Consider the following 13,663-nt stretch of genomic DNA (forward strand, 5'->3'; position numbering starts at 1 on the left):
CAGAAGCGTCTCTTGCTGCGCGACCGCCTTCGAGCACGCTCCGCGGATTCTCCTACCCTTGGACGAAATCTTTGACCAAGATCCAACAGCCTTGTGTGGAGCTACACTCAGCGCCAGGTGTTACGAGCATACTGCCGGATGACGTGGTCAAGATGCGTCGTGCTCATCAGCTACTCAGGAAGCTGAGAGCTAAGGATCGTGGTTCAAAGACGGCCCGGGGAGAAAGGTCCGTGAGACTCTTATCCCCGATGAACCACCGGAAAGCTTTGCTGAGGCGTTGGCGCAAGTGGTAGGGAGCCATCCTTGAGCAAAGATAGCTTAAAGGAGAGCTCCAAGACCCGAGTTCAAGTCCTAGCACCAGCACAAAGAATTTTTAAATGGTTGCTTTCTTGTGCTAACCTAGCTTAAATACGCATTGTCCCACTGTACAAAGCACTGCTTTTTTTTTTTTTAATCGACCTTCTGTTCTTGTATGTCTAACTTTTTCAACCTTTTTGGTCAAAGCTAAATTAAACACATATGCTACAGAGGATAAAGGTCATCCCTGACCCTCCCCCTTCTCCTCCCCCCCCCCCCCCCCCCCCCCCGTCAACAATGCTTTCTTCCCGCCTCTGTGCAGGGCCTGCCCGATGCTTTGCACAGACCCTGCGGGGTTGAACTCAGGGTCTCTTGCTGAGCGGAGCAGGGGAGAGCTAGCTTGTTTGGCTGGTGGCCGCTTGAGCTACACGTCCAGCTCCGCCTTTGGCTAGTCATTTCGGGGACGGAGTCTTAGACCAGCTTCGAGCCGTGATCCCCCGGATCTCCGCTTTCTGAGACGCCCGATTACAGAAGTGAGCCACACCCGCGTCCGGTTCAACTTTGTGTCTGACTGGAGTAGGAGAAGGAGCAGGATCTGGGTTGTAAAATAACAACCCCAAGCACAGTGAACGAACACCCAAGGCATCAGGGAATCTGTTTATTGCCATCATAAAGGATCACAAAAACATCATCACATAGGACAATGGCATGCAACCGCGCCACACTCCACACAACCAGCAATCAAACGGGCGCGTGTGCTCACGCCAGCGCCAGTGTCACCCGTGCGAGGCACAATACCGCGTGCCGGGCGGGCTCACAGACGCAATGTCGCCAGCGCCGTCTACGCCGAGGGATGGCTACGTGCCTCACGACTGTACGGAAGAACTGACGCGGGCTGGGGGCACGTCTCCAACAGGGGAGCACCCGCTGAACACGCCGGAAGCCCCGAGCTCGACCCCCCCCGCCAAATCCAGGAATTGATGTCACCAAGGTTATGCCGAGACGCCGACGTGGCAAATTCTTCTGCGTAGAAAAGCTTTGGCCAGCGTCGCCGCGGATCACCTGAGGAGTCCGTGGTTCTAGAACTTTCCACCCCTTGTAAGACCTTTGCTGTGCTGCTAATTCAGCCATCGGGTCAGGAGAGCCGCTCACTCAGAAAACCTGACTTTCAAAGGGGTGTGTGTGTGCGCGCGCACGTGGGTGCGTGTGTATGTGTGCAGTGTGTAAATGATGGAGGGCCGCATACGGCCCCCAGCAAGGTGCTCCTGACCCACGGCCCCTCCGCACCCCTACACCCACGGTTCTCAGGGCTGCCCATCTTTAACTCCCTCCCCCTCCCTCCCCGTCCCTCCCGCACGCCGCCCCTGAGGGGTGTCGCGTTTGCACGTTCTTCTCTAAGTCCTCTATGCTCATAAAACCCAACCCCACAGCACACTTGTAACACAGATTACGAGGATCCTCTGCCAAGGCAAGCGTCTCAGACACGGCTTCCCCCGCCGGCTGGTGCTCCGGGCTCACCCTACAAACGGCCCGGCGCCCCGGCTTCCAGATGGGACTGTATGGACTTCATGCCCTCTCAGGCCCGGTCAGCGAGGGCTCCTCCATCCCCCCCTACCCTCGGCCCTCCCCAGGCTGTACGGATCCAAAGTGCCCTTTGCTTTCTTCACAGTCTGGCGTGACACTGTGTAAACACAGGGGCCAGCTCCGTGTGGCTGACCGCGGCACGCCAGCAGCTCCGTGTGTGTGGCTGACCGCGGCACGCCAGCAGCTCCGTGTGTGTGGCTGACCGCGGCACGCCAGCAGCTCCGTGTGTGTGGCTGACCGTGGCACGCCAGGCCTTAGTGAAGGCCTGCTACGAGGGTCGGGGCTGCGTGAGGTCATGGAAGCCACTGCCCCTGGAAGCGCTCGCGGCCCCTGGCAGGAGCCTCGTGTGCCAGCAGGAGGGCAGGGCGGCAGAGGCGGGGGAGCCAGGCGGGCGGGCCGGGCGCTCCCCCGGGCCTCCTCCGCGCCCGTGTGTGCTCTGGGCGGTGTGTGCTCTGGGCCGTGTGTGCTCTGGGCCTCCTCCACGCCCGTGTGTGCTCTGGGCCGTGTGTGCCCTGGGCCTCCTCCGCGCCCTCACCCGGATGTCTCACTCACCTGCCGAGAGCGGAAGCGGCCCTGGGCTGGGAACGAGGGAATGGGGCGAGCTAAGGTTTGCTCCAACCACACAGGTCGCCATCCCGGGGTGTCCACTTCTTGAACTCGCAGCTCGGGAGACTGAGGCTCAGCCGTGTGGAATGACCCGTCTTCTACCCTTGACCTCCGGCAAGCGGCAGAGCTGGGAGCCACTCCCAACGGGGACTCCCAAACTGCCGGGCGCAGGGCGCGTGCCCACGCTGGGCCCACACGCCGCCCCATCCCACAGACGCAGAAAACCACCCCGCAAGATGCCCCGTGCGGTGGAGGAGGCCCCATATCCCTTGGAAGCTTCTGGAATCAACATCCAGTAAGAAGTGGCTTTCTGTCCAGCAACAAGTCTTCACCTCCAAGCCAAGGAAGCACACACAGCCTCAGATGCACTCTACTGCGGGGAGAGGGCAGTACTGGGGGGTGAACTCAGAGGCCTCCCCCTAGTTGGGCAGGCACTGCGTCACCAGGGCTACGCCTTTGGCATTCTGTTGGTTATTCCCTCTTTCCCTCTCAGACTCCACCTTCCGCGTCACAGTCCCGAGACCATGAATTCCTAGGTGAAAGAGTACACCAGGCCGCAGAATCAACATCTGAGCGCATCAGCCCCCTCGCGTGGGTCCCAGTCTGTACTAGGAGAACACTGTTCTTCTCCTTTTGAGCATTCCAAGCGGGAAAAGGTGATCACTTTTACTGAGTAGCAATAGGCAACATACCAAATAGTCCTTCTGAGTCAGGAGGGGACGAAGGGAGACGTGTGTGACCGGATCGTCGTACCGCATCCCACGTGACTGCCCAGGGTTGGGAGAGCTGGCCAGAACACAGCCTCTCTTCCTAATTCCACCCGCAAGTGTGCATTCACAGCCAGAGAAGTCACCGAGTGCAAGACGGACCGCCCACCTGTCTCCCAGGTGCTCATTTTGCCACCAGGAACCTGTGTGCTGCCAGGGCTGGGTGCAGGACAGGGTGACCGGAGGAGAAGGGAGCCCGGGAGAGATCCAGGGTGCCCGGACTAGGCAGGAGTCCCACCGCTAGTTAGAAAAGGGTGTTTAGGCTGGACACCGGTGGCTCACACCTGTAATCCTACTCGGAGAGGATGAGGCCCGTGAATCATGGTTCAAAGCCAGCCTGGGCAGGGAAATCTGTGAGACTCTCATCTCCAATGAACCACCACAAAACTGGAGCTAGCACTGTGGCTCAAAGCAGTGGCGTGCTAGCCTTGAGTGAAAAAGCTCAGGGACAGTGCCCAGGCTCTGAGTTCAAGGCCCACGTCTCTGTCTGTCTGTCTGTCTCTCTCTTACACACACACACACACACACACACACACACACACACGGTAGTCTGGCTGGTGCTGGAGGCTCACACGTGTAATCCTAGCTACTCAGAAGGCTGAGGATCACCGTTCAAAGCCAGCCTGGGCAAGAAAAATCTATGAGACTCATATTTCCAATTAGTCACCCAAACGTCCGAAGTGGAGCTGTAACTCAAGCGGTAGAGCATCAGCCTTGAGTGGAAAAAAAAAAAAGCTAAGAGATAGAACTCAGGCCCTGAGTTCAAGCCCCAGTACTGGTATAATAAATACATAAATTCGAATTTGACAGTAAATAGAAGGTGACAGGCCAGCTGGGCGGAATGCCCCGCTCCTCCTGGGCTCTGCCTGTACCCTGTAGTCTGTGACCAGGAGCAAGAGCCCCCAGCCATGAGGTCACACCTAGTGCTTCCAGCCCGGGCAGGACGGACCTGCATCCAGTGGTCTAGACACAAAATAAACCCCAAGGCACGCTGCCCATTCCACGGGGCCAGGGAAGCCCGTCGGCTCTGACTCCTGCCACAGGCCGAGCCAGCCTCCCCTCCCCGGAGCCCTGTCGTTACTAACAGGCTGCACTCTCACTGCCCCCTACAACTTCCTGTTGACGCGGAATCCCCATTGCCAGACAGTGAGAGGTGCGGTCATCAGGAGGTGAACGGGGATCAGCAGTCAGGAGTGGACTAAGCCACTCATGTGACGAAGATCAGTCGTTGATGCCAGGCACGGGTGGCTCACGCCTGCAACCGTGAGCACTCAGGCGGTTGAGCTTCTGAGGATCACGGTTTGAAGCTCGCCCAGTCAGGGAAGCCCAGGAGCCTCTTATCACTAATTAACTAGCGAATAAAAAAGGAAGTTAAAAAAAAGCCAGAAACGGAGCCGTGGCGTGAGCGGCCCTGAGTACCGGTGCACGCGCACGCGCGCGCACACACACGATTAATAGGCTAATGAGTTCTCTTGAGAACTGGCCTTCAACAAAAGCCACCTCGGTGGGGTCTCTGGCCTTGGCGTGCCTTGGGATTCTGCCAGCACCTTGACCCCGGACCAGAACCACGAGCCAAGGTAAATCTCTACCACTTATTATGTGTTCTGCGGTATTGGGTTACTCACAACAGAAAACAGACGCGATGTAACCCCTCGCCTTTCCCCTTCCCTTTGGGTTTTAGCCAGCAACCATTTCTGGACAAACAGGCAGCTGACCTAGGAGAACAGGTTAGGCCGACCCATCTGCGACCCGGGAAGCGAGTCCGGACGGGGGGCGGGGGGGGGGAGACGGGGGGTGCAGCAGGAGGAAGAAGTCCACAGAGGGAGTTCCACCAGGGTCACGATGGTGGCCCGTGTCTGCAAGGGTGTCCTTCCCAACACAAGTGCTGACCAGCCACAGGCACTTAAAAATGACTTGATCTGTGCGTGCGCACGGTGGGTGGGGTTCTTCCATTACACACAAATCCCAGCCATTCTAGAACAAGAGAGACGGGTCAAAAGCCGCACAACCTCTCACACAAGTACAGAAAAGCATGAGAAAGCCCCTCTGCCTTCCCCCTCCTCCTCCTTTCCTTTCCTCTCTCCTTGTCTCCCTCCTCTCCTCTCTCCCTCCCTCCTCTCCTCCCTCCCATCCCCAATGGCACTAGCTTGCCACAGGTTCCTGATTAATACAGCGCTAAAACCAAAGCCACCCTTTGCTGCTGGTGAACATTACACTTGAACTCCAATTTGAAATGACTAGCCATTAAAAGTGGGAAGGAGTTGGGCTGACAAGAAGGATGAAAGAGGAGGACTATCATCAAAAGAGAAAAGAGAACCATGAAACCTGTTCTGGGGGAGGGAGAAGGGAGAGCGATAAAGGGTGAGCTTCAGTGGAATCGCTTGTAAACAGAAGTTTCAGCTGCTGCTCCTGCTCCGTCTTGCCGAGAGCTCACTTAATGGCTGCTCATCCCCTTGGAGAAATTCTTTCATTAAAGATATGACTGCTTCTTTTCTCCCAGAGGAGCTAGTGGCAGATAGGCTGTGCCTTTACTTTTTCTTTTCTTTTCTTCCTTCCTTTGTTTTCCTTCCTTCCTTCTCTCCTTCCTTTGTGTGTGTGTGTGTGTGTGTGTGTGTGCCTGTGCGTGCCCGTGCTGGTTCGCTATCCCTGAACACTTGTGCCCAAAGCTAGGGCTCTACCACTTAAGCCACAGCATCACTTACAGCTTTGTGTTGGTTAAGTGGAGATCAGAGTCACACAGCTTTTCCTGTCCCACTTGGCTTTGAATCATGATCCTCAAATCTCAGCCTCCTGAGTCACTCAGGTTACAGGCGTGAGCCACCAGCGTCTGACCCCAAAGACTGTTTTTAATCCACTCTATATAGCTGCAGATCTTTCCCGTCTATAGTTGGATTTACTGTATTAGCGTGAAAGTGTTTTGTAATAATGGAAATTGCTATAATTATAATCACTTTAGAATGCCATTATTATTAATAAGACCAAATTGCATGGTTCTAGCAGATGATGGCTCTGCCGTTAGAAAGAAGCCATATGACGGTGTCGGTGTGTAACCCTGGCTCTCATCTCCATGCCAACGTGTTGCTGCTGGCCGGCTCCGCTCTGCCCCTCTCACTCAAGCTTCGGGGCCTCAGCCCGGGCCTCCTCGTGGAGCTGGCTGGGCAGAACAACGAACCCTGGGTTCTCGCTGAAAACACTCAGGGAATAAACACACTTCCACTTGCTGACTTTCCCCTAGGAGTGGAGAGCTTCAGGGCTCTGGTTCTTGTCAAGCCTGTTGCTCAGTTTCTCTGCAGTGCTTTCCTGGACCCTGCTAAACACTGCTGTGAGAGGGAGGAGAGGAGGGAGGAGGGGAGGGGGAAGAAGTGGGAGGAGGAGAGGGAGGAAGGAGTAGGGAGAGTCCTGTGGTTGTAGTCATTCATACATCAACACCCTGGGGTACAGGACTCAAGGAACTCTGGAGGGAAATTAAAAAAAAAAAAATGAAGCCAAAACCTTAGACTAATCAATCAGAGGTATGGGAGGGAAAGAGGAAGAGCATATGTCTGTCCTATGGGTGGCTAAGAACTTGGGTCTGTGGTCCGGGTCCTGGGGGTGGGGGGAGGGTGGGGTCCCATTTCTCTCTCCCTCTGTGCTGCCCTGCTGCCCTGGTAAGTCATCCCATCTTTCCAGGCTTCAGTTTCTCCATCTCTAATGCGCAGAAGAACCACAGGAGGAGAGACGGAGGGGGATTCTGAGAGAAAAGATGCCGGGACCACACAGCAACCACCCCCCCAACACACTCCCGCGGGTCACCCGCGTTGTCCTAAGATACTGTGACCATCAACGCCTAGGGGGGAAAAGTCTTGGTTATCATCTGAATTTACAACTCTGTTTTTTTTTCTCTCCACCTAAGCACTTTTTATTTTAGGCTCTGGCGAATCAGCAGGGAGTAGAGAATGACTCTTGGCCACCAAGTGAGCAGGAACACTGGCCGGGATTCAAAGGTTGGGTGATCAGGCCAGCCTCTTCTGCAGCTGGCTGTGGACCCCTGCTGTAGGCACCCCGAGGTATTTCTGGGCACCCGGAGGTATTTCCAGGCAGGGCACAAAGCAAACACACAGATGCCAGCACCTAAGGGTGTCCCGTTGCCTGCTCTGATATGTGGATTCTGTCATAGAGCAGCGTCTCCATCCAGCTGGGGAGGGACAGAACACTTCAGTCCCATCAGATGCAAAAGTTGCATCTGTTGTTTTTTTATTTCCCCCCAAGTATCCCTCCTTGGAATCAAACTACTGCTTAACAGAGGCATGACCTCGAATGAACTGTGTTCTTGGCTATGGTAAAGAGCTGAGCGTAGGTACTCAACGCATTCCTGTTAATTAAATTAGTTACACTTCAGCATTCTGAACGCAAAGGTCGCTGAGTCGCTGAATTAATTAACGAAGGCAAGCTATTAGTAGTTATCAAAGCTTTTCCAGAGTCTTTCCCTCCACTGCCCGGCATCAGAGGGAGAGCTTTAAGGCTTTTCTCTGGACTGCTTCATTGCAACAGAGAGAAGACCCTTGTGTCCACTCTTAACTCTACGTGAGCTTTTATTCGAGGAGAGCCACTCCAGGCCCGCCCTCAGACATTCCCTCTGCGCTCTCCTGCTCTCCGGTACCCAGAGGCCCAGGCCCCAGAGGATTTGCTCAGCTGCCCCCCCCCGCCCCCCCGCATTCCTCTGCCATCCAGCCAAGCTCCCCTTGCGTTCCAGCAGCGACTGGGACCAAGGTTCTGAGCAGAACAATACATTTTTGAAGGGTTTTGGTTTTTTTTGGCAGTCATAAAAATATTTTATTGGTAATTGAACATAGAAGTTTTTTTTAAAACAAAATAACTGCAGAAATTATTCAGCAGTTTCCCCTTTTTTTTTTTTTTAAAAAAGAGAGACGCGCAAGGTGCGTCTTTTCCTCTGGAAGCCTTGAATAGTGAGAGACATGGGGAAGTCATGAGTGTGTTCTATTTGCAGGCAATCACAACAGAACGAAAACAGAATGAGGACGTTAGAAATAAAAATAAAGTATCTTCACACAGTGTATTCAAGCCATGAGAAGAATCTGACTTCAAATGGCACATGGAGAAGGGTGAGATGGCCACTCTTGGATCTCTCTCTCTCTCTCTCTCTCTCTCTCTCTCTCTCTCTCTCTCTCTCTCTCTGTCTCCCTCTCCGGTAGCTAGCTCGCTCTCTCTCTCCCCTCTGGCTCTTGGTCTTGCTCTCTCTCCCCCCTCCTCCCCCTCCTTTTTACATTACTGGGTCTGGGAGGGAACACACATGCTACAAAGTGTTAATCCATGGGCGCTGTAACAGAGGGAAGGAACCGATCGCTGGTTTGACTTTCACGGTTCCTGTTTCCCCCGCGGGCTGACCACCTGCCACCCGCGAGCTGTCGCCCGGCTGGGGGGTGGGGGGAGCTCGGGGCAGGGGCAGAGGTCCCGGGCATCTATCTGCCCAGCATGGAGAAGGCCAACAGCCCAACTCGGAGGAAGGCGCGCGGGGGCAGGGTTGGGTTGGGGGGGGGGGACACGCTGCTCCCCGCTTTCAGCTGAACTGGCACAATCTTTGGAGGGCACAGCGACCGGGAAGCCGGGACCAAAGTCTTGAGCAGCGAAACGGCTGGGGCGGGGCGGGGGTGGGTGGCGCGGGTGAGGCCCCTGGTACCCCGAAATCAGGCGGAGGGCATGTCACTCGGGGGCCTCTCGCGGCCCGGGCACTTGGGGTGTTAGGGGGCTAACAAGTTCCCAAACACCGGCGTGCGCCCCTGGCTGCCCTCCCCGCGCCCCGAAACTCGAGAGCTCCCCCCATCCCAGAGCCAGGGCGCTCCGGGCGCTCCCCGCTCCCCGCCCCCCCATCCCAGAGCCAGGGCGCTCCGGGCGCTCCCCGCCCCCCCCCCATCCCAGAGCCAGGGCGCTCCGGGCGCTCCCCGCCCCCCCCCCATCCCAGAGCCAGGGCGCTCCGGGCGCTCCCCGCCCCCCCCCCCATCCCAGAGCCAGGGCGCTCCGGGCGCTCCCCGCCCCCCCATCCCAGAGCCAGGGCGCTCCGGGCGCTCCCCGCCCCCCCCATCCCAGAGCCAGGGCGCTCCGGGCGCTCCCCGCCCCCCCCATCCCAGAGCCAGGGCGCTCCGGGCGCTCCCCGCCCCCCCCATCCCAGAGCCAGGGCGCTCCGGGCGCTCCCCGCCCCCCCATCCCAGAGCCAGGGCGCTCCCCGCTCCCCGCCCCCCCCATCCCAGAGCCAGGGCGCTCCGGGCGCTCCCCGCCCCCCCATCCCAGAGCCAGGGCGCTCCGGGCGCTCCCCGCCCCCCCCCATCCCAGAGCCAGGGCGCTCCGGGCGCTCCCCGCCCCCCCCCCATCCCAGAGCCAGGGCGCTCCGGGCGCTCCCCGCTCCCCGCCCCCCCCATCCCAGAGCCAGGGCGCTCCGGGCGCTCCCCGCCCCCCCCCCATCCCAGAGCCAGGGCGCTCCGGGCGCTCCCCGCCCCCCCCCCATCCCAGAGCCAGGGCGCTCCGGGCGCTCCCCGCCCCCCCCATCCCAGAGCCAGGGCGCCCGCGGAGAGCAGCTTGGGGGGACGGGAAGCCTCTGGGAGATGTCCCGGGGCGCCCCTCACCCCGCGGCTGCAGCCACGAGGGGGGTGGGGTCCCGACGGGGTGGGGGTGGGGGTCGTGCGCCCCTCGCCTACCTTCTGCGGGGGGGTCCCGACCAGCATCTCCAGGTAGTACCCGCGGCCCGAGTCGCCCCGCAGGTTGTCCACCATGGCCAGGAAGTTGGCGGCGGCGGCGGCCCGGGCGGGCTCCAGGGCGAGCGCCAGGCCGTCGGCGCGGGGCAGGGCGGGGGGCCCCGGGGCGGGCGCGGCCGCGGCCACGCGGAGCGGCAGCGCGAGGGGCGCGGGGCCGGGGGCCGCCGGGGCGGCGAGCGGGAGCCACTGGGCCAGCAGCAGCGGCGGCAGCAGCGGCAGCAGCGGCGGCGGCGGCGGCGCCCGGGCCGGCGCGCCCATCCCCGCGGCGGCGCGGCCGGGGCGGCTCCGGGGGGCTCCGGGGGGCTCGGGGACGCCGGCTCCGGGGCGGGCGGAGGGTCGGCCGGGGCGGAGGGAGGACCGGAGGCGGCGGCGGCGGGCGGGCGGCGGGCGGGCGCGCCGGGGCCGCCCCGGGGTCCTCGCCGCCAAGTTGAGCAAGTTCTGGGCGCCGCCTCCCCCGCGGGCGCGGTCAGCGCCGGGGCCCCGGGCCGCGCCCCTTCCCCGGGAAAACTCCAGCCCCGAATTGCCCGGGAACGCGCCCCGGAGGTCGGAGCCGACGGATGTGACGAGCGCGCCTGCGGAGCCGGGGAAAGTTTCGGGAACGCTTAAAGGGGCAGCGAGGACCCGGGGCGCGCGGCCCGGGGGGCGGGGGGGCGGGGGGGCGGGGGGAGCTCCCCACCGGGCACCCACCCGCCCACCCGGCACCGCTCCGGGCGCCCGGCCGCGCCCCCCGCCCCCCGGGGAGGTGCGCCCGCGGTCCCCGGGGGTCGGTGCTGCAGGGGAGGGGGGCCCGGGGCTCCCCAACTCTCCCCCCCGACCCCACATCTCCGCAGGGCCCAGCTGCCAACTGGATCTCCAACCCCAGCCGCTGCCCAGGCTCGGGGCCGCGGTCCCCGGGGGTGGGGGGGGGGGTCGGTGCTGCAGGGGAGGGGGCCCCGGGGCTCCCCAACTCCCCCCCCCCACCATCTCCGCGGGGCCGAGGTGCCAACTGGATCTCCAACCCCAGCCGCTCGGATTGTCTAATTAAGGGTGGGTGAGATGCAGACGCCAAGTCCGCAGAGATGCGGGCAGCGGTGCCCCAGTTGTTTCACGTGAGGGGCGGAAGGCAGAGGGGACGGCGACACAAGCTGCCCCACTGATTGCTTCCGCCTTCCCCAGCCCCTCTTCAAGCCCCAGGGAGCTTCCCGCCCCCCCCCCCCCCAGCTTCCACTCAACACCCTGAGCTTCTGCCTGACGCTGCTCTCACTTGTGGCTCCACAGGAGGACCTGGCGGCAAAGGTCTCCCCTCACCTGGGTGGACGTTTAATGACTGTCACTCTAGGGCACATTTCCCCCAAACTAGACCCCAATGCTAACCAGCCATCCAAAGAAAGGCCCAGGTGGGGCCCGTGACAGAATCAGGCCCGTCTTCTCCGTACCTCTGCATAGTTACCCCGGAGTGATTGCATTCATACATTCCCATTTCAAACTCAAGGCTGTAAAGGATGCTTGATTTAAAGAAGCCATGACTTATCCTCCGGAGTCCAGTCTTGAGGGGTTCGAAACCACATTCCCAGAGCTCTCAGAGGAGCCCGAGTCTTGTAAAGAGCCTATGGGATCGACCAGGCATGTTGGTATAGTGCCTGCGTGATGTCTTAAGTTCAACGTGAAAGGCGTTTGCTCGGTAACATAGTTAAGAACCACGAGGGGAATTTGTGAAGACTCAAGTCTAATTAAGGTTTGTGCCAGAAACCCCTGACTCGGTTGTGTGACTATTCCCGAGCTTTTCACTGTGAGAAGAGATGGCAAGGTTTACAGGAACGCAGAGGCGCAAAGGGACGCGGTGCCCTCCCGAAAAGAATGCAAACCAGAATGAGAGCATTACACCACCCTCTCCCAAGTTGTCTTTAACCGAGCGAGGGGTCTCAGAGTCTTCCTTCCCTGTTGGGGGCTATGGCGCTGGCCGGATTGGGGAAATAAATAATAATAGTTTCACCTTCGAGGGTTGAGTTGGAATGATATTTGGAACGCTTCTTCGGATGGGCTTTTTATTTCCTTCTTAGCAACCTTTATTTTGGGGGAGGGGGGGTAACCTTGAAGTACTTCCAGAAAGAATTTCCTTCTGTCTGCGTTGCTGAATTCTGAGGGGCGCGGGGAGCGGAGTCGAGTCCTCCCTGACAACCTCAACACGCCCTTCCGGTGGCCCCGCTCTTCCCTGCCCCTGGCCTTCTGCTGCTCCCTGCCCCCCAAGCCGCCCCTGCCAGCCTCGGGCAGACTTCTTACTCAGGAAAAGAAAGGCCTGGCATGGGGTGCCTTCCTCCTGGGGAGGGGTGAGGATGGGAGGGGGTGAGGACGGTCCCCAGTCCCGCCCGAAGGCTGACCGGCTGGGGAGCTGTGTCTGCCCTCTCATTTCCAACCCTGTGTGGTGGATTTCAGGGGCTAGTTTCAGGCGCACATCGAACGTACTCCTCTCTCACCAGACCCCTCCCCAGAAGCGCCCCTCTGCCATTATGTCTTATTTTATTAGGACTTTACATTGAGAGTCTACGTATGAATGAAAACGCGTGATATGTATCTTTCTGAGCTAGGCTTGTTGATGTAATAATCTGCAGTACTATTTTCCTGCAAACAATGCAATTCCATTCTTTCAAAAATTAAGACAAAATATGTTATCATTATTAAAAAGGCGATGTAGAGAGGGATTACAACCACACGAGCCAGGTAATGAGTGCGTTTCTGCAATCTCATTCTTTGTGAGAGAACAACACACACACACACACACACACACACACAGACAAATATATGACTTAATCCATTTGTTGGCTGGCAAGTACTTAACTTGGTTATTGGACACAATAGATGCTCAGCCCTGTTTAAATGCAGGAAGCTCCCCCCCCCCCCGTTTTGTGTACAGGTGTCCTGGTCTTCTACTCCCCTGTGTCACTGTGCGTGTGAAGGGCTGTGGGCGTCCTCACTGCTCCCTGTCCTGCTCCTTCACTGGCTTGCTCCCCACTCTATAGACTCCCGCTTACATGCCCGCAAGCCCCAGGGACCCCCATCCCCATTCTTCCCAGGGCCCCTCTGCACTCACTGTGGAGGACTTTTGCTGCCGTGGGGCACTTCAGGCTTGTTCCAGTCACCCGGGTCATCTTACTCCCCAGCTCTTCCCCAGAGCGCCCCGCTAAGCCCATTCCAGGCAGCACCCCTAAAACACTGCCCCGCTGAAATGGGAATTGGAGCCTGGGAGGAACGAGACAGAGTTTCAGGCCCAAGAGGCTCCACAGCCTTGTGGTTCCGGGTTAGCTGGGACATTCCCCAATCCGCTCGTCCTTGCTGTGTTTACTGAATTGTGATCATCTGTAACTGTTAGGTTTACTTGCTTGCTTCACCTAACTGGCTTGACCACCTGTGTCTGGTTTTCACCCTTAAAAACCCAGGCCTACGGAAGCTCGGGGCTGCGCCTCGCTCCCCCAAAGGCGGGGTGCAGACGGGGTGCGGATAATAAAATCCTAGCCTGATTAACTGAGTGTCTCGGAGTCTCCTTTGAATCTGGGATAAAACAAACACTGAGCAAGATAAAGCTCAGAATGTCTGGCCACACCAGAAAACGGGGATGATGTCCCAGACTTCGAAGGTGCTGCCACGAGTAGGGGCAACGTTTGTGCAATTTGAATGTCATAAAATGCG

General features: G+C 58.9%; 1 protein-coding gene across 1 annotated transcript in view; it reads right to left on the reverse strand.

Moving 5' to 3' along the window:
* The window catches only part of Bace2 (beta-secretase 2), a 54,780-nt gene extending 41,655 nt beyond the window's left edge, over window positions 1-13,125 (reverse strand). The window contains exons 1-3 of the mRNA XM_048346559.1: window positions 13,068-13,125; window positions 10,359-10,572; window positions 9,944-10,214 (exon numbers count right to left, since the gene is read on the reverse strand). Coding sequence (XP_048202516.1) covers window positions 9,944-10,214; window positions 10,359-10,572; window positions 13,068-13,125 — 543 coding nt within the window. The remainder of the gene's footprint in view (window positions 1-9,943; window positions 10,215-10,358; window positions 10,573-13,067) is intronic.
* Between the last annotated feature and the right edge of the window lie 538 nt (window positions 13,126-13,663).

This window comes from Perognathus longimembris, chromosome 5, assembly GCF_023159225.1.
Source record: "Perognathus longimembris pacificus isolate PPM17 chromosome 5, ASM2315922v1, whole genome shotgun sequence".
NCBI lineage: Eukaryota > Metazoa > Chordata > Mammalia > Rodentia > Heteromyidae > Perognathus > Perognathus longimembris.